General features: G+C 40.0%; 2 protein-coding genes across 6 annotated transcripts in view; one reads left to right on the forward strand and one right to left on the reverse strand.

The window, feature by feature from the left end:
• The window catches only part of ARHGAP29 (Rho GTPase activating protein 29), a 74414-nt gene extending 56327 nt beyond the window's left edge, over positions 1-18087 (reverse strand). For 2 of the 5 annotated variants that reach the window (XM_061462099.1, XM_061462106.1), the window contains exon 1: positions 18012-18087. The gene's annotated coding sequence lies outside the window, so the exon portion shown is untranslated. The remainder of the gene's footprint in view (positions 1-18011) is intronic. The other 3 variants (XM_061462075.1, XM_061462115.1, XM_061462093.1) reach the window with 3 other exon arrangements.
• Positions 18088-18532: 445 nt separating this feature from the next.
• ABCD3 (ATP binding cassette subfamily D member 3) overlaps positions 18533-20869 on the forward strand; it is a 31322-nt gene continuing 28985 nt past the window's right edge. Inside the window, exon 1 of the mRNA XM_061462130.1 lies at positions 18533-18725. Within this exon, the coding sequence (XP_061318114.1) occupies positions 18610-18725 (116 nt within the window). The 5' untranslated portion in view covers positions 18533-18609. The remainder of the gene's footprint in view (positions 18726-20869) is intronic.

Consider the following 20869-nt stretch of genomic DNA (forward strand, 5'->3'; position numbering starts at 1 on the left):
GTTGGGAGACATCGATGTGGTATAAATAAATGCAAGTAGAAAAGATACAGGTACGAGTCCTGTAAGGGTAAGAAAGTTACTAAATGCCTCTTAAATGTCTTATATTTCTAATCCCTTAAATGTCTTATATATCTAATCCCTGAACTACTGTACAAAAGCCTCAAAAAAAAAAACAGTAAATGCTATTCTATTTCTGATGGAACACTTGTAGGTGCCTGGTCTCAAGGGACAATTCCTGAGCAGATCTCAGCTGTGAACCTTCCCACAGCCTAAGTGCAGCACCTGAATACCTGAAGGGGATCTCCTGCTGACCTTAATGGCCCTTTGCTCAGGGCACAGGTTGTTCAGCTGTCCTATAATGAGGCTCCTAAATCTTCCTGTTCACAATGCAGGGAGTGTAGGTGTCTAATACAGGATTCCCTGCAGGCCATGGGCTGGGACACCAAGTGTTAACAGCCCTTCAGTCTCTCACTGGACCTGGCCCAGAAGTTGCTAATCCAACACCCAACAGAGGTTTGTCTGTTTTGTTTCCTGGTTTTGCTTTAAATAGTAATGCTGAATCTGATTAGCTGCAAGACAGCAGATGCTATGGTAACGTAAGATTTGAATAACAGATGTGAGAGCAGATTCTGGCCTTGGTTTAAATGACATTTATTATTATTTAATGTTTTCTTGAGCAATGGAAGCTAGGGGTCTGAGACCTTGCTCTCTGAGAAACTCCTTAGTGAATAATATGTAGAAAATCAGGACCATTATTATATGTGTGTATATATATATATCAATCTGAGAAAATAAATTAGCTGTATCTAAAAGAGCATGATATATTTTGAAAGATGATACTGATCACAGAGGGGTTAAGTGATAAGCTAAGAAACTCCTCTATTTCTGTCATTTCACCTAGGTAAAATAATCCAACATGATATTTGCATTTAAAGGTCTACAAGGGAAATGGATAAAGCTCTGTTACTTTTGGTTTATAGATACAGGATAAAAATATAGAGTACAATTCACTACACTGAAAACCACAGTGCTTTAACAAGCCTACTCTGACAAAAGCCACAAATGCCTTGCACTTACTGACAGCTATTGGAAAGTTTAGTCTCAGCAAATATTATTTCATAAATCTGTAGCTCAAATTAGATATCCAAATTCTGTATAAATAGTAAACTGCAGTATTAAATAAAAATAAGCCAAGCCCTGCTTGTTTGTGTCCAAGTTATTACTGGCTCATAGCCACCTCAGCAATATGGAACTGGGTCTGATACCAGCATGAATGAGAAATCAAAGATGATAGGTTTGCAGTCTAGTGAATGGAAAGGATGTAGCCTTGAGCTGTGGCAGAATGCATGATGACTGGAGACCCTCCTCAGCTTCCTCATGTCAATTTACTTGTCTTGGTAGGAATACGTGGAGATTCCCTGCACGTACCCCAGCTTGCCCGATGATCCAGAAAGATGGTGGTCTCCACTTATGATAGGATGCCTCTGTGAGGAGGAGTGAGCACAGAGTCCTTTTGCATTGGCAGATGCTGCTGGCAGCTGCTCTGGGAAGAGCACTCTGAGGAGGTACAAGCTTATGGAGACGCAAATTCCATTCTCCTAGAACCAGTGGCCTTTACTGAGGGCAGGCCACAAACCTGGGCTGGTGCCTTCCGTGCCTTCCTTGCCACCCTTGTGGAGTGGCTTTGGGAGACCATCCTCTTAAGGCAGACGGCCTCCAGGTCAAGATCTAGCCATGAAGCAGCATATAATCAAGAAGGCAACACTGGCAATCTTCAGCGTAGGAATGTAACTCCAGTGCTGATGGAGCCTTTGCCATCTAATTTCAGTAACTTCTTCCAACCAATAGAAAATCTCTGAGACAGGCTTGACTGCCAAACATTACAGGCTTTGAAGTGTGCTGGCAGGTGAAACTGCATGTCAGTGACCTACAAAAACATCAAAAGGTATGTCAGGGAATGCTGTTGCAAGGGCTGAAAGCTGGAAATCTGCAAGAAAATTCTCAAAGATAATTTTAAAGGGCTTCAAAGGTAGGAGATCTGCAGAAAAACAACACTGGCCAAAATCAGACAGAGAAACAGGTTTCTGACTTGAGAAGAAGTTGGAAAGGAAATGAAAGGGAGAAATATGTACTGCTTTTCATGGTCGCATATGTACATGTACTGTGTAAGCAACAGCTATCTTGCCTTCAAGGTATATATATTTATCAGTATGCTCAGAATAGAAATATATACAGTTAATGCCTCAGAAGGAGAGTAATAATGTTTTTCTTTTTACTTGCCTACGTAAAAGTGCAGTTTAATAGGTTTGTTCATTTTAATAACGTAGTTTATCACAATGTAGCAAGTATGAAACAGTGAAAGCTACCATCATTAAAGATCAGGTCCTTCACATAACCTGCAAGAATCCAAATGTGGGACCTAAGAGACTAAAAGTGAAAGCATTAATGTAGGAAATCTACTCAGCTATGGATTAATCTCAACAGTATAAGGCTTTTTATAATCTCTGGTACTTTATCTGTTCTGTAAGGGGTTTTTTGGTGGTAATAACCTAACACGAGAGCATTGAATTTATGTAGAAGGAACTTTGGAACTGCAAATAGGTAATGCTTCAAAATAAGAATGACCAGGCTGGGTAAGACCAAGAATCCAGTAGGACCAGTATCCTGCTTCTCATAATAGCTATGAGTGGATGCTTAAGGAAGATATGAAACACTGGACAGGAATTTATAACACTTTCCTTGAGCTTCCAGCTGTTTGCAACTGAGAAACTTCCTGAGCTAAGCAGAATTTCTATCTACTCATTCTGAGGGAATTCTTCTCCCAAGAATCTGGGAGAACTTGAGCTTTCCTGAAATTAAACTTTTAGCAAACACAACAGCAGGGAGTTCTCAGCTTTACAAACACTGTGAAGAACTGCCACCCCTCCACCTCCCCACTCTGGCTCCTGCCACAAAGCCTGGGAATACAGTCTCTATCAGAACAAGATGCAAGAGCAGGTCCTCCATCAATGCTACTGTGCAATGAGCGAAACAAGACATAAAGGAGAAGGAAACAGCAGCAGCCTCTGATCTTGTGCATCAAAATGACCATGTGAAGAAGTTTTGAAAGTGCATGATACAGCACACTTGTGTGTGCTCTGTGGTTTCCCGTGGTGCCAGAGTGCACAGGGCTGTAGTTAAAATTCCATTCATATTTTTGTTTCCTTTTTGTGGAGTTCTGTTTTCAATTTTCAGTGTATAGCAGTGTTACCAAATAAGGGAGAAGCTGCTACCACTCTGGACCTCTAGCACTGCCTGTGCACTGGGATGCAGAACAGAAATGGGTTCTTTTTTGGAATTCCAATGGAAAGTGCTGATTCCCTGTAGCCTCTGGTGCAGACAGAGAAACTTACAGTCAGATGGTATGGAAGATCGTATTTTTCCTGCTTTGCATCTGTGCAATTCAAAAGGAAAAAGAAAGAAGCCATGCAAAGTAATGCTGTTGAAAATACCAGATAAGAGTAGGAAGGATTAAGCTGTTCAGATTACCTGCTTCAGATGCAACATAAAGCTTGTTAGGTTTTTTTTCCCCCTCTTGGAGGAAAATAAACAGTTCCCTTGAACCTGGGGTGGTAGCAAGCCCTAACAAGGAAAAGCAGGACACATTCCTTCCTTTATAACTAGTCACTGAATTGCTTCCAACACATTCCAGATCTGGTAGGATTGTCTTCACCTGGAGGCCACTGCCTGAATTCCTGATGGTTAATAAAACACCTATGGAAAAAAGGCACCACGCTTTCTTTCTGATGGAAGTGGGTGATTGCACCCAGTCTCATGGTCATGAGCAGTTTCATTTGTGTCTGAAGATTTATGAGTTTCCTGGGTTTTCCTGTGCCTATGAAAGTCTGAGTATGTAAGTGTCATGTAACAATTATTCCCTAAAGACTTAGAACAGATAAATGAAAGATAAAGAACTGTTTGTTGTACTAAGTTGTGGTTATGACTGACATTTTGAATTACTTCCTTTACAATGAAAGGTTTGTATGGAGAAGAGAATGCTGCTGGTTTGCTTTCACTGATGGTGAAACAGCGAAATGTCCATTCTAATCCATGATCAGGTGCACAGTATTTAGTCCAGAAGGTGGGTGAAACTTTGCAGAGCTATTCGGACAATGATTCCCATCACAGAATGTTGTCAATCAGTACTCTGGGTCGTAACCCCCCATTTCTGTGGTTACAGATACCTTTCACACAATGTCAAGAGGAGTCCCAAGATTCAAAGACTGAACCGGCAGGAAAGCAAGTTTATACCCTTTTACAAAGAAGCAGCTAGACAATTCAACTAGGAAAAGAAAAATAATTAAACATCCAGACTCAAGGTAATTCCTCAGTGTTGTTCTTGGACTTGTTGTATTCCTACCATCAGGTAGGAAGTTGTTTGTAATAAGCTTTGAAACCTCCTTCATGTTGGCTGATTCTGTTCCAAGTGAAGGGAAATGTTAATGTTGTTACAGAGAAAGACTCTGGAATAGCACTGAAAGCAGTTGCTTCCTAGAGAACATTTGGATGGTTTGGTGAGGCATCAGGGAGTTCTGCTAGGCAGCAGCTCATTGCAGTATTGCAGAGATGGCCAGAGGAAGTTTCAACATGTCCACTGCAGAAATGCAGCTCCAGTAAGGCCAGAAGGCCTTTAAGGCTCTAAACTCATGGTAAACATTACTCTGAAAGAAGTAAAAATGTGTAAGACTGCAAACCAGCATGATAAGAACCAGAGTGAGAATATTAATGATTCTATTTTACCTATAAATAGAACTTATATTCTACACAAATACTGCTTTTTGGAAACTCCATATAGTTATGGTACATTGTATACTCTTGATATAGCCTGACTCAACAAGTCTGTACTTGCGGTTTTATTCAAAAATACTGGATGCTGTAGCTCCAGTCATGTAACTGCTTGTGATTAATTTAAAAATAAACTTGACGGTCTTAAACATGTACAGGGGTCCTACCGGACTGACAATTATGGTATCATTTTTTTCTTAAGCTCAAAAGATTGTTAACTTGTTTTTTTTCTTTATGTAAAGATCTTTTAACATACTCCAGAAAAGGAATGGAATACCCATTTCTCAAGTGTCTTGTTCATGTCAGCTTCTTCACAGGTTTAACTGCTATGACACGAGGAGGAATATGCTCATTAAATACATGTTTAGTAAATTAAATGAGATCTGTAGGTTATTAGCTTTGTAGTTACACTACTAATATTATTTCTGCACAGCGTGTTTTACAGATATTCCACAATATCGAAGTTATGGAGGCAAAGAGGGCTATGCTGTTTCACCAGCGATAAGCCTGTACTGTACAGATGTTCCCTTCCATTGTAGCTAGTCCACAGTCACCTCTAACACACACAAGAGACATAGAAATGAAGGTGAATACAAACCTAACTGTAGAATTTAAATTATCTGACAAGATGACAGCAAATGCTTATATATCCCGCCATGAAGTGTATCGTATTTGCATGGATTATTTTGTTTATAATTTGCTTTTTTAGGACGTTAATCTAAGTAGCAGCTGACGGTTTAAAACTGTAACCTCATGGCACCATCCTGTGGCATAGCTGGTAATTGCACGACTGCTACAATTGAAAGTGGTTTGAAGGGAAGGGAGTTTTACCTACCTTCCTAAAACTGATTAAAACGTACTCTTCAACCCATGGCTAGTGTGATTAATATACATAAAATACAGAATTGGCAGCTATGGGTTTGAAGAAGACAAACTCGGATTGGATGGGCTGAAAATCTTCATCCCTAAATCCTGAAGCAAACTATAATAAGAAGACTGGGGTTGGTTCTGTGGCAAGTATTTCAAGTAAATATATAAAGTCAGGGTGGTATATGGGTGGAGAATAGGCAATACAGTGTCTGACTGTATAAAGGAGGGAGAGGACAGAGATGATTAATGTCTGAAAGGAACCTGAATTTAAAGCAAATAGTCAGTGATTAATCAGATGTAAAAGTAGACAAGATTGCACTGGACTTAGGTGTTTTTTTTAGGTTTGGTTTGGTTTTCCCTAAATATAACTTGACACTATTCAAGTGAATATCCATAAAACACATTATATGATGCCACTCAGAAATGTATCAATGAAGCTGTAAAAGTTGATAATTTTTATAAGGATTGTAATACAGGCAAGGAGCTGCTAAATGTGGTGAGGTAGTGAATGGTTTTTGAACAGTGAATCCAGCTACAAGAAAGCTATTAGATTTTAATATAGTCAATAGTGACCTCACATAAATGTAACTGTTGCTCTGTTGACAAAAAAATTGAGGGTATCATTAATATTATGCAGGGAATAAAAAGGTTTATCCTAAGAAACAGAGGCACAAGAGAGTGAAACTCTACAAGACCAACTACAAATCATACTTCTGCACAATAATAACAAAAGGTGCACTATAAGGAGAACAGTATTTGGAAATAGCAAAACAGGTTGATCTAGCTTATACAGGATGATGACCAGTGTGATAGAGTTGTAAAAACAGCAGGATTTACCTGCCACTGGAGGTATTTCCTGCAGAAACAGGAGTGACACTAAGACTTTAAAATAGAATATTCAAGTAAATCAATATGCAGAAAAGACACACATCACTGGCACATGTGCAGAAATGATTACTGAGGTGACCAAGAGGAGATAAAAAAAAGGCTGAGATCAGACACAGTTGTGGCATATGAAGACATTAACCAAGTAAGCACCAAGGAGGGAGATCTGCTAAAGCAAAAGGGCAATCAGTGATGAGGAAAAATAATCTGGCATAAAATGCCCATTTGTAAATTAAGATTAGAATTTAGGACAAAGATACTAACCCAGAGAAGTGAGTTTCTAAAACAGATTTCCATTGGAACATGGGAGCAAAATGTTCAGTGGTGAATCTAAACAGAAGAAACAGGATGCTACAGTGCCTCTGATAACAAGAACTGGATTTGATCTACGTCTCTTCCAGGTTTATATTCTTATACTGTTATTCTGAAGACTAATTAATGGTGCCTTTTTGCTAATATGACCTTATAATGTGAATTTATCAGCCTTACACAATTTATGTTTTAGCCCCCAGCTGATAAGAAAACTTCTGGGTAGAAACTCCAAGCTATGCAGCACAGTGTCCCACATAGTACCACTCTCCCCAGTATCAATATTGAACACACTGTGCTTCAGGAAATGTTGCGTTCATAAGTTGTCAGCCCAGCCTTACCTGTGGTGGATTTGGTATTTCTCAGATGATCTTATTAACTAAAGACTGGTAGGATGTGCTAATTTATTAGAGCCAGCTAAGAAGCAGCTGAATACTACTTTCAAAAGGTAAGAATATAGTTAAATAAGATATCTGTATAGCAAAAGGTCACAAGCATAGTGAAATTTCTGGGTTTATGGCATAGATTAACTGAGTTTTGTGTTACTATAGGTTCTTGTGTGTATTAATATTGTCTTGGAAAAGCAAACAAACAAAGCCCACAACCAAACTAAGCAAACAGCCACACTGAGTATGTGAAGAGCTAGTCTGGCCTCCCAAACTAAGAATTCACTACCACCTATACAGTCATTTTGAGTTCATTTTCAGAACACTGTTTTTATTAACTAGTATCTGGGAAGAAAACTATTGTGTTTTGGTTGGGTGTTAGTCAAAGCATTTCTTGCTGTTGGAGGGACACTATGTAGCTTTAAAGTGACCTTTGGGAGCATTTTAATCCATATTCTCACATTTGCTCCATTTTTCCATTAGCTCTATTGCAATTTGTTGTGATTTTATTTTACTTCAATGATGGATTTCTGAAAACAGCACATTCCAAGAGCACAAGTGCAAACATCCTCACAGTGTTAACACTGTGCTCACTGTGGGATTGCATTTTGCATTCAAATGGAAGATGATGAATCCAGAACTTTTGGAGAAGACCTTTGAAGTTTGGATCATTATCCAAAAGTGTGGAAGGTGAGTTAAATTTTCTTGCACCAGCAAGGTAATGTTTATGTGACCACAACAGAACTGAATAAACTTGGAGTCTAAAACCTGCTACTGCCAATGGGAGGTCCCATCTTCTACCTCTAGAACTTATAAGGAACAACCATTATGACTTTATAAGAACCTCCCCCTGCCTTTTGTCTTTCCTCCTTCCCTAGACTTTTCTTGCTTGTCTTAACCTTTCCTTCTGAGATTTCAACTACTACTTTGCTTCCTTCCCTCATCCAAAGTAAGAGTCAGTGCTCTGCTTTCCTGTATTACTCCAGGATGTAATCTTTTCCTCACAGATATTCTCTTCCCAGCAATGGAGAGAGAACAAGCTATTGTTGTGCTACATTGCTACACAAGCCCTACTTCCACCATTATGAACAAAAGATTCAGATTTTCCTTACTGAGACCTTGGAAAAAGTAGATACACATGTTACTTAAGACATGAGGTCCCTCTGTCATTGGAACAATTGCTTTAAGCTGTGAGACAGAACAGAAGATGAATCTGTGGAACATCCATCTTAAAAAAGGCAACTTCAGTGGTGCCTAAAGTAAATTCTGCAAAACGTTCCTACAAGAACTACTCAGTACTTGTGTGACTTGATGTTGTGCCTGCTTTTAGCAGTTTCTTTCTTCCTCCTCTTCTGCAGGACTACAGAGCTTCTTGGACTGAAAGGTATTTCAGCAGTACAATCTGGATAACAACTCCTCTGCTTCTCATTTACCATGGTAGTCCTATGAGTCAAGCCCTATGATTTACAATTTCAGATTACAAAAAGAAATATATAATAATAAGCTTAAAGATAGTATAGGTGTTTCTGAACGCCAAATGTATGGTACAACTAAGTTTACAAAAAGAATTAGGAGGATTAAGTTCACATTTCTTTTTGCTTAGTTAACATACACAGCTATTAAAGCTTTGGTCCATGCTTAGCATTTGGTTACTTCTGCTGCCTGTTGATGCTATTCCCATCCAGTTAGTGTGAGATAAACTAGGGTGTGAACTAAGCCATGATAATAACATGGAAACATGTCTTTACTTGTGGTAAAAACTCACTCTCATTTCAGATAACAGGGCAATTGGCAGTTGACTTGGAATGATGTAATTTGGGTGATTATTTACTTAATAGTTAACTGTGTATCTTCTATTTATGTATTCTGTATTCAGATGAACTGTGTAGGTTCAGTGTTGCTGAGCAGGAGCAAAGATTCCTGCCCTGCCTTATAAACTGTGCCTTAGCTGGCAGAAAGAGAGGATGAGCTTTCAGCTGTGGCTTAGGGTGTAGCTCTATGTAGGAAGGAACAGAGAATTTTCCCACATTAGTTACAGACCTACAACTTTATGCCCCAAGGCTGAAGAGTAATATAACTTTGCATTCCTCCTGCTAGAATGAGATGAAACTTCACTCTTTATTTTTTCCCATGAATGAAAGAAGAATTTAAATTCTGTACCAGAAAAGGAGAAAGTGTGTGTATGTATCTGTATATTATACACATGCACACATGTATATTACATACCTACAGAAATGCTCACCACAGTTTTCATCAAACATGTCAAACACTGGTCTTTGTAGCATGAGGGCAACTGTCTTGATTGGCATCACATTCGGACAGTTATGTACATTATATTCCCTGCTGAATTCAGTTTCAGATTTTAATTTCCAGTGGGCATGAGCTATGCTAGAAAGCCCCATAAGCAGTATCTTAGAAGATGTTTAACTGCTAGCAATTTCTTGGGTACTATCAATCTAAGTAACTTCACCTAGTGATCTGACTTTAAATGTCTACTCATCAGTAGTAGCACAAACTATTAGTATTAGAAAAATGTAGAAGTAATTAGTACCAAGAAATTATTAGTAGCAGCTATTAGCACCAATATGTAGTATTATTACGTAGTAGTAACAACATATAGCAGTAACATCCTTTCTTAAAAAAGTAGAACAACAGCAGTCTCTATGTATATTCATGGAGAGGAGCCTCATATATCTTAAGAACTTTACTATTTTCTTCACATTCTTCAGGGGTCTACTTTCTGCCTCCTCCTCTGCTGTTATTGTTCTTATGCTTATTTAACAAAAGCCTACTTTGTTTCATGTTTCTGGAACATACTTTGTTACCTATTCTACAATGTATTAGCAACATACCTCTTCCTGTTTATTCCATAAAACTAAGAGTTTTTTTCTGTTAATAACCTTGTTTCTCTGGTCTTTTTAATTCCTCTCATTCTGTATTATCTTTATTGGAGACCATCTGGATGATTCTGAAGGTATCATCTAGCTGTGGTTTTTATGGTTCTGTGATCTTTAATCAACACTGAAATCTAAAGTCTCTCTTGGTTTTCTCAATGAAATTTAAGATCCACCGCTTCTGTACCTTCTGTATAGCTCCACTGCATTCTCTATTTTCTTAGCGCTAGACAATATCGGCCATTCATTATTCACACCTTTCCTTGCAGCTCTCAACTCTGTTACCAGTGCATTTCCTTCCAAAACTGTGAGTAAAACCAAATGCTTTGAGAAGGAAGACACCTAGCTCCTATCTATGGGAAGGTTTTTAGATCCTAAGGGTACAGATCTAAACCAACATCTCATTATGGCAACTACTGGAAGGCAGTGCATGCACTAGTAAAACACCTTTTTGCAGAAAGTGTTGCTAAGGAAAGCAGCTGGATTCTGCACATGTGTCTACTGGAATAGTCCCAAAGAAGTCTGCCACAGAAGTGATCTAAAACTGCCCAACAAGCTTTAATTAAGGCTGTATCAGGATGCAACCTTTAATTATATAGCTTCATATGTTTTTACCACAGGATTGCTGCCTCATTCAGTAAGTAGACAGTTACTTAGTATTCATTTCTACTATTAAATGCATTTGTAATCAGCACTAGAGTTTAATGAACACCACCAAAATACAAGGCAAAGTTTAAAAACACGTATTAAATGCTAAGTATTTTAAAAATTACTATGTTGAAAGAAAGCTCCACCTACCTGCAACCACTTACACAGAACGCTTCTGCAAATACCTCTCTGATATACCTCCTGATAGTCTGAAAATATGAAATTATGCAATTATAAGCCAGCTTTGAATGTGTTTAGATAATTTACCCACAGCAACCATCCAACAGGGATTCTGCGGCAGAGGTGAACGGTTGTTTAGATCATTTTATCAGCATTTATCTGCCTTAGCTCTAGAACTATCATTGTTCTTCCCATCATATGGGAAGCCTCATATGCTGTGTCTTAAAATGTTTGTAACATATGACAGGGCAGGTCTGTAGGCTGTTGCTGTGCAATCCTAATCTGGTACAGGTTCATGCAAGAGGCAACTGGGGTTGTTTAGCCTGAGGAAAATGGGGCTGAGGGGATACCTTATTGCTCTTATTGTAGTCTTACTGCTACAACTACCTGACAGGAGGTTGTAGTGAGGTGGCTGTCAGTCTTTTCTCCCTAGGGACAAGCAATAGGGCAAGAGGAAATGGCTTCAAGGGGAGGTTTAGACTGGATATTAGGAACAATTTCTTCACCAAAAGGGTTGTCAAGCATTGGAACAGGCTTCCCAAGGCAGTGGTTGAGTCCCTGGAGATACTGAAAAGACATGTAGATGTGGCACTTAGGGAGAAGGTTTAGTGCTGGACTTTGCAGTGTTAGGTTTACAGCTGGACTCGATGACCTCAAAGGTCTTTTCCAACTTAAATGATCCTATAATTCTAAGAACCACACTTGACCTCCCTGTCAAATAGTTCTCCTACCACATTTCCCTCATCTCTTCCACCATAAATTGCTAGCTCAGGTATCACAAGTTCCTGGCCTAGCCAGTTCTGTCTCAAATTCAAATTGCCTTCTTTCAACCTTTTTCTTCTCCAGGCAAGTAACTCTAAATCCTTCCTTTCCATTTTGCTCAGTAGCTCCAAGTGTCACTCTCCTATTTTGCAACACAGATCCAGTCTGCTTTTCTTGCCTAATCACTTAATTCCCATCCAATACCAGAATCACCTGTCTAATCTCCTTGTTCAACTGGTCTCTATGTCCTCCTCCCACTGGCTTCCCGGCACAAGGCAGCTCAGCCTCCTTTCCTAAATACTATCTTGCTAAGCCACTGCAGTTTCTGTAGCCCTTCTTCACTGATTTCTTGTCAAGCCATTTATTTCTCTTCCACTCTCAATCTTGTCTCATCCCAGTGCATTTCTTTAATCCCTTATGTGGTTTTATCCCCTTGCATTCAGATCAGTGAGCTCATTTGCCATGTCTAGCTCAGTCGCCATGTCTAGCTTCATTTTGGCATAACACCCACTGCATGAAAGGCCTTTGAGCTTCCATAGTACTTGATCAACAGCTGACTGCTTAGTCTATATGAAGGAAGGCAGAGACTTCAAGTTACCATATTGCTCCTTCACCTTCTATCTTTCTTTAGCTGGTGAGTGTGCAGCAAAATGGTATCTGAGCCTAAGTGTAAATAAATGCAAGAGGAGAAGTTCTAAGACTATTTTAATTCTCAAAAAAAATCTGAACTATATTGACACAAAACAATTAAGAAATACTGTACTTGCCAAGAAGTTTAGTGTGTAAAAAGTACTAAATACTAAATAGTTTGAAAGTCCCTGTAGTGAGAGAAAGTAGGAGACAATAGTTCCCAGGGATATGCCAACAGGGAGAACAGCTCTGCATAGACTAAAAATTGGACCCTCACTACTAATTTTTCATGGTGATTAACTAAGCAGATAGATCTGCACACAGAATGTATTAAAATCCTTGTTCTGTTCTATTAACATCCTTTCCACATTACCAATGTTAAAAACAAACTTTGTTTAAAGAACACATCATCATAATGTGCATTTGTGGCCATAGTGCCTGAAAAACAGAAAGATAGGTCTGATAATGTTATTATGGTTTAAATCTAATTTCTGATCAAATCTTGACCAAATATGAAAGAGTAATATGATTCCTTTTTGAATAGTTGTAACAATTCAAGCTTCATCACCTGAATAAAAAGGAAAGCACAATGACCTAAAAGCTTGTTACATTTTCATAATATGCTGAAAGTATTTTATTTTTTCCATTGCCTCATTCTCAGAAATAACTGGACCCCAATGGTATGACATCTCTTATTAAATAAATTAATAAGGTGAGGCAGAAAATTTCTGCCAACTTTCAGTTTGTGTCATTATAAATCAGCAAAGACATAAAGAGCTGAAAAGCCCTCCTGCTAAGGGAATTGTGGGGCAATCTCAATAGAAGAAGTCCAGCTCTACCCAGGAAAAAGGACTTAGTTATAAACCTATTTTAAATGCCTTGGTTTAAATTACTGAATTCAGATATCAAACTTGATACTTTGACTTTGCAAAGAGTCATTATGCTGTTCAAGAATGCTGTTTCAGTAAAATGTTCCTTAAAAACTTCCTTCAGTTTTCTCATTTTTTGATGAAAAAAGGGAACAGTTTTCTAACCAAGAATTATTCTAAGTATACAATAGGAAGTCAACATTGATTAATGACTCCTGGTCTTCTATTTTATGTATCTTAACAAACCAACATAATCTTTGAGATAAGAGAAATAAATGTTGAGTAGTGCAATACCTTGGCTTTCAGATCACCAAAAGATGTCAAGATCAAATTGAGCTGTGATTCATTTCAGGAAAAAGACTGAACAAGCTAAACAGGAACATTTAGTTTCAGTTACCTTTTTTCTACCCACTCACCTAGTCCAAACAAGGTAGGCAAGTGAGGCACAAAATGCTGACTGACACTGACTGTTCAGAAATGTGGAGTACTACATTTTGGAGGGAAAATCTAACTCTGGATTTATTTCATAGAGATTGTCCAGTGACATTGGCTCACAAAAGGAATCTAAGCATCACTGTGGATGGCTCAGAGGAACCATCTTTCTGTAAAGCCAAAACCAGAAACTAAGAGGGAAAGCAAATGAAAACAGTTAAGTAAAATAAAACTGAATTCTTACTACAGACCAATGGTTTGCTCTCATGTGAAATGCTAGGTATGTTTTCTGGGGCAGCAGAATATGAGAATATGAGTAATTATAATACTTCACGACAACCAAAATTAGAATGGATGTCAAACACCATACTTTATAACTAAGTCAACATGTAAATCTTTGGAATTAGAATAAGATCCACTATGAAAGCAGATGTGAGGAGTCTATACTGTCTCCTAGAGTATCTGATACTATCCATGCACAGACAGGAGGGCAGATAATTTCTCATTTTGGTCTAACAATTGTACTTCTTATGTACTTTCACATTTTCACCTGGACTTTCAAATTTATGAGCTGTGCTTATAAAAACTGATCTGTTGTCTTGTACTTTGGAAAGGCATAAGGTATTAAGTAGAGGTAAGAGTTGCTTTTATAGAGGAGCCATCACAGACACGTTAAAAACAACAGATGTATAGAGCAAAAAAATACGGTCAGAAATCAAGGAAATGCAGAAAGTAGACTTGTGTGTAGCCATTAAGCTCTTGCAGGTTACAGTGTCTGTTAGGACAAGTACTCCTGTCCCCAGACAGTGGGGAAGTAAAGCAGAAATGGCACAGAAAGTCTGCAAGCTAATGCATTTAAGCTAATGTTCTGTTCATCCTAAGATCTCTAAGCTTTTTTTTTAATATACACCCCTTATCTTCTCCCCACATTATTCCCAAATTCTACTTTCAGCTCAGAAGGACTATTTTCCCACATCTTGAATTCCTGTAACATCCCAGTCATCTGAGGGGCATGAAGGACGTAGGTAAGAAAAGGGCAAGAACAAGAAGAGAAAACATGAGATACAAAGAAAAGGAAGCGTGTCCTCTCTCTCTGTTCTGGACATCAGAGCAAGTTTATGTCCATTTCAACTTCACCCATGCTTAAGATCAAACCTGTGTTATAATCAGCATTATGTTTCTTGGACATGGAGGCTTGTGGGTTTTGAGTGGCTGATACCATATCCACACTACTTCACCCACACTGGAATTTCAAGTTGTACGAAGTGACTAAACATCTAGTGATTGGATTTCATTGATATTAGCTGTACTGATGAGGCTGCCATTGCTGTATCGTTATTCATATACACACATGTATGCATAAACGAACTGATACATAATTAAATGTAGTTCAACTTCAGATGTGTGATTTCTTTCACTTAAAAATCAAGCAACAAACCAGTATTCTGCTGTAGCACTTCAAGAGAATGACAAAACCTTATCACTTAACACTGATGACTGCATTAATAGAGCAGTTCATTCATTTCCCCACAAACCATGCCAAATTCTACAAGTAAGAGATATTCCTAAGAGATAACACAGATTTCACAAGAGACCACATCAATCCCTGGAAGAGTCCTTCTAGCTCCACTAGTTATTAAGTTTTCAACTATCATAGTACTTAACATTAAACAAGAGAACAATCTTGCTGAATTTATAAGGACTTAAAAATCAAGCAAGTGCAAGTCTACAGAATGGAGACCAGCACTATACAAATTACCTTAAAACTTAACTAGCATACATGGCACAGTTTGCATCTTACAGCTTACCTCAACTTACATAAATGAATCTCATTCTTCTGCTACCTTTCACAACATCTGTAAATTGCTCTCCATGATATTAATGTATGTTACATTGGACCTATATTTTTTCATTTAATTATTAGATGATATGTTGTTCTCAGAACATAGCTGGGTGTTGTATGCCAAGTGCCAACAGCAAATAATACAGGTTCTTCCCGTTCTGAGAGAAACCAAATCAGAGCATCTTCTGATTTGTTAACCCAGGCTCCATTAAAAAAATGTATTCCCATAACTATTTGTGGACAAAATATTCACTCCATAAAAATTTATTGTATTCTTGACTTTGACTCCTTAAAACTCAACTGGCTAAAATCAAGGTTGACTGAGGACATGTTTAGCAATTTTATTACTGCTTTTTATTAAGCAGAGGTTTGGGGGTTTTTCTTTAATTGTGGAAACTGAAGAACTGCTTAGGTAGACACTGCTGTTTAACACTTCAGATACAGCACCATAGCCTAATTCTTCTTGTTATGAGATCTTCTGATGCCCTTTATAGAGTTTTCAGGCTTCAATAGCAAATATGCATTTTACTTCCTACAGGCTTCTGTCTTCTGGAATGCACTTTCTAGTTTAAATAGCTTGCTTTCCATTGATGTTCTTGCATAGCCAGAAAGAAGTTTGAGCCATACCATAGACCATATTAAAAGCACAGTTGCCAACTTCATCTTGTTTCTTCAGAGAAACTACACACACTATTATTAATTCGGGTGACAGGCGTGGTACTCTTTGCCTTCTTCCAGGCTCCCTCTCCACCTCTACCTTTTACATTTGGAATGCATTTGCATTAATGTTGCTGTCATTTGCTACCTTGGAAAACTCTCACAGTTGACTTGTACCGAGAATACCAAGAAAACAAAAGGGCTGCAATGTATAAAGTATATGTACGTGCAGCAGGTCTCAAATTGCAGAACAAAAAGAAAGAAGCTTTTGTCACAAAAGAATTTGATCAGTGGGGGTGACTTTATCAAGAATATACTTAGCCATGAGTGTTGGAAACTGATGAAATAATGGATCAATAAAAAACTCATGTTTTGCATTAAGTGCCCCTTTATCAATCAAGCTAACAAAGTTATTCTGGAAAAAAGGCAACATTCAGGAGTGGAAGCAGTAGAAGAAACAGTGGAGGACTGGATGCACGAGACAAGTTTTATAGATTATAAGTGTATGTGAAATTATTTAAGGAAAACTTAGAAGATAAATAAATTATGTAATAGGACGTGGTATTGGCTAGCCTCAAAAAGTGGGATAAGGATGGTGCAGAAGACAAACACAGCAGAAGGCAAGTCTGTAAACAACCATGGTCAGCACGACCCAGAGCAATGGACATTTTATGTAAACAAGGTTAGGCTATATTAGGTAACCAGTTCTGGGGAAGGTTACAACCAACCTAAGCTTAAGGCCAGAAGAGGACTTGGAGCACTCTTACCTCCACACAGATATTGAGATTAAAAGTAGCAGCAAAACCGTACTTTAAAGATTAGTAAGCCTGTAGTAAAACTTGCAGAAATTTCCAATTTTGTAATGATTTGAGTATAGGAAGCTTACTTTGATGAAGAAACTACCTCTTCTTGGGCCCTCACATTTACCTACTGCCAAAGTATCTAAGATTTTTTAAAAAATGGCATTTTTACAAACAACTATCTTCTAAACCAAGATGAAGTTATTAATGCTGTGTGATTCTGCTCTATATTTTCCCGAGGATCAGAAACACTTTAAATAGTTTTTGATTTTTTTCCCCCAAAACCCACCAATGTGCAGCAGGTATTTGAAAGTAGGGAGGTTACCAATTTCTCTGAAGTCACAGAACAAGTGCCAAAGAAGTAGATTCAGCAATATTGACTCTAGTGCTCCAGAAAACGTGAACACTTTGATGTTTTGAGACTCCATACTTTATATCACAACATAAACTTCCTCCCCAAATGTCTGATGATGCCAAGGATGGGGAGAGCGAGTAAGAAAGGAAAGAACATGTAGTGATTCACAAGGAAGAGAGATTTCTTCTCATCAAACTACAGTGGCCTTGCTACTCCAGGAAGACGTATTTCAAAGAAACAGGAATAGTGGATAAAACACACTCCTATGCACACACTCCTATATGACAGTAACAAAAGCCCAACATTGAAAGGTATCAAAAGATTGCATGAAAACCTTTTTTTAGACTAAAAGAATACATTGATTCCAATTGCATTTTGATCTGCATTTCAGCTTGGCCACAGAAATCATTCTGCCATTTCAGTGTTAACCACTGCACCAATACAGGCTTTATATATTTAACTGACCAGTTCCTATAGCAAGTACAGCCATTTACAGATTATCAGATGTCTTTCTGAGGAATATGACCGCAGGGGAAGAGCCAGTTAATAGTTATGCTGGCATGGGTGTTTTTGCTGGTATAGCTTGGCTGGGCAGGCTGTTATTAACTCTGCTGTGCGAGTGTAACTGGTTTTATAGGAGGAGGCAGGCTGGTATCTCCTGCTGTACCTGGTGTGGATCTGCTCCTGATAGGAATTGTTTTCCTCGTTTTAGACAGATGCCAACTCATTCCACCCCCTGTCTGGAACTCAATCTCAGCAACTCCTTTCATGGCCCTAAACAAAACAAAAAATACCAACCTAAAAAAAAAACCAAAACAAAACCAAAACGCAAACAGCATGGCACAACTTACACCAAAGTCTCTGTTAGCAGTTTATTTCGTGTTGTCTCCACTTTTATGTGGCATTCAAAAGCCACACTCGGAAATCACACTGTACGCCCCGGGAAAGCGAGCGACCGGAGCAGGAGGCGCCAAGCCGGGGGTGCCTGAGGTAATGAAGGCACAGACTGAGAGGCCCGGCCCCTTCCCTTTCACCCGCTCCCGGGCCATGAGACGCGCCCGCTGGCATGTATCACAGGGAAAGGAGCATTGATTACCACTGCCCCGGCGGCACGACCCGCCCTCACCATCGCTCCTCAGGCGACACTCGCCTCGGTCCGTCCCCTCAGCGGGGGAGTGGCCGGCCGGGCCCCGCCCCGCTCCCGGCATTCTCTGCGCCCGCTCGGCTGGGCTCGGCTCCGACCGGCTGCGCTCAGCGGTAGCACCATGGCCGCCTACAGCAAGTACCTCACCGCGCGCCACTCCGCCATCGCCGGGGCCGCCGCCGCTGCCTGCGCGCTCCTCGGGGTGCTCGGCAAGCGGCGGGCGGCAGCGCAGCACGGGTGAGGCCGCGGAGCGGGAGGAGAGCCGGGGACAGGCGCGGGGCCGGCGCTGGCGGGCTGAGGCCGGGGAGGGCTGTGGCCTGGCAGAGGGGGCACCCCCGGGCGCGGCTGCTGCATGCATCGTCCTCCCGGCGCCGTCCTCCTGGAGAGGTGGCGTCTGTGGAGAGGGGTCAGGCGGCTGCGTTCCCCCTCCCGACTTCCTTGGGGCGCAGTCGTGGAACCGTAGAATCACCCAGGTTGGAAGAGACCTTTAAGATCATGGAGTCCGACCATTCCCAGCACTGCCAAGGCCACCACTAACCCATGGCACTGAGGCCTCCTCTCCGCCGTGTGTGAACACTTGCAGGGACGGTGACTCCAGCCCTGCCCTGGGCAGCCTGTTCCAATGCTTGAGCATCCTCTGGGGAAGGAATTGCTCCTCAGCTCCATCTAAACCTCCCCTGGTGCAGCTTAAGGCTGTTTCCTCTTGTCCTGTCACTTTGTTGCTTGGGAGCAGAGCCCAGCCCCTCCTGGCTCCATCCTCCTGTCAGGCAGTTGTAGGGAGCGATCAGGTCCCCCCTGAGCCTTCTCTTCTCCAGACTGAACCCTTCAGGTCCCTCAGCTGCTCCCCATCACACTTGTGCTCCAGGCCCTGCGCCAGCTTCGTTGCCCTTTTCCGGCCCCGCTTCAGCACCTCCATGTCTCTCTTGCAGTGAGGGGTCCAGAACTAGACACAGGATTTGAGCATTTTCAAGCTTCTGTAGCTTCTTCCAAGTCTTGGATCAAAAAGGAAGCATTAGACGCTTGACTAATAGGGATGTCGTAGGATGCCTTATCTGCACATGGGCTCCAGCTGTTGTAGTGCTGCCGTGTAAGGTACACAGGTAATGATCTTGAAGAGGTAGTATATGGTTATGTTATTTATGAGGATAGCTTCCAGGTGTATGTGTGCTAGGGTGTCTGTTTGTTAATCTCCTGTGAAACACTTGGGTACTGTAAGGTATGTAAGATGAAAAGTGTACCTGAGGTTCGATACTTCTGTGATTTTAGCATATTTTAGGCTGTGGATTATTGACTGTATGTTAAAGACCTGCTGTGTTACAGTAGCACAGTTATCATGTCGCTACAAATTTGTGCTGGTGCTAGATCTTGACAGTGAAATGGACTTACTCAACAGAATTAATAACATACCTGCGATTAAGCAACAATCTAGTTTTATTTTAACTAATTCCTTTCGTACACATGATAGTCTTTAAGAGCTGTGTGAAGTTAGGTAACCTTGTCATACAACATGTCAGCAATTAACACGCTGCTGGCAATTTATGCATTTGCTGCCTTGCATTGTTTGTATGAAAGTCAAAATCACAAGATCCCAAACCATTGCTGAGACTTACTCTTCTATCAGACTTGTAGGGAGGGATCATATTTTTCAGGTATCCTGGCTTAATTTAGTAATGTAAAAAAAAGGAGAAAAGCTGTATAGAAGGGCATAAAATGGTGAGCTGAGGGAGTTACTGACACTGTAGTGCAAGATTTTCATGCTTAATGTGTTACAGTGGTGTTTTTAAGAAAGACTAAGCCCTACAGATGTTCTGCATGGGAGCATCTATGTTTTGGTTCAGATCAAGCATATTCTTTTAAAGTGACTCTCCCAGTTGTCCACACTTACCTTGCTCTCCTTCTGTTGAGGAGCGATCTTAGAACTAGGTTAGATTCAGATCAGAGCACATCTTCAAATGTAAATGCAGGCACAGTGCACTTTATTCCCACTACCAGTAGCATTCAGTTGGCAGCAGCAGGCTAGAACTTGTCCAGAGTAATCCATCTACCCCTGAAATAAATATTATGTGGATCCTTGGTTGTCCCCATAAACTGTCTTGCTTGGAGATCTTCTGATGCTGATCTGCATGACTTGACAGTGGCAATGCATCTATTAGCTTGAGAGTCAAAATACTGAAAAGGGAGTGTTAGCCTTGATACTGAAGACTATGTTTGGAATGTGTGCTTCCCATATGAATCTTTGATTCTACTAGGTACACTGCTAAAAACCTGAGACATTCATATGTATTAAGTAGACCAAATGCTATTACAAGATTAGTGAGACTTGGAAAGTGGAGATGATTTATAAATTATATTCTAGCTAGTTTAGCAGTTGAATGGAGTTG

The sequence above is a fragment of the Pezoporus flaviventris genome, unplaced genomic scaffold (genome assembly GCF_033815535.1).
Source record: "Pezoporus flaviventris isolate CSIRO_AGI_PZ_B2104156 unplaced genomic scaffold, CSIRO_AGI_Pfla_v1 ptg000001l, whole genome shotgun sequence".
NCBI lineage: Eukaryota > Metazoa > Chordata > Aves > Psittaciformes > Psittacidae > Pezoporus > Pezoporus flaviventris.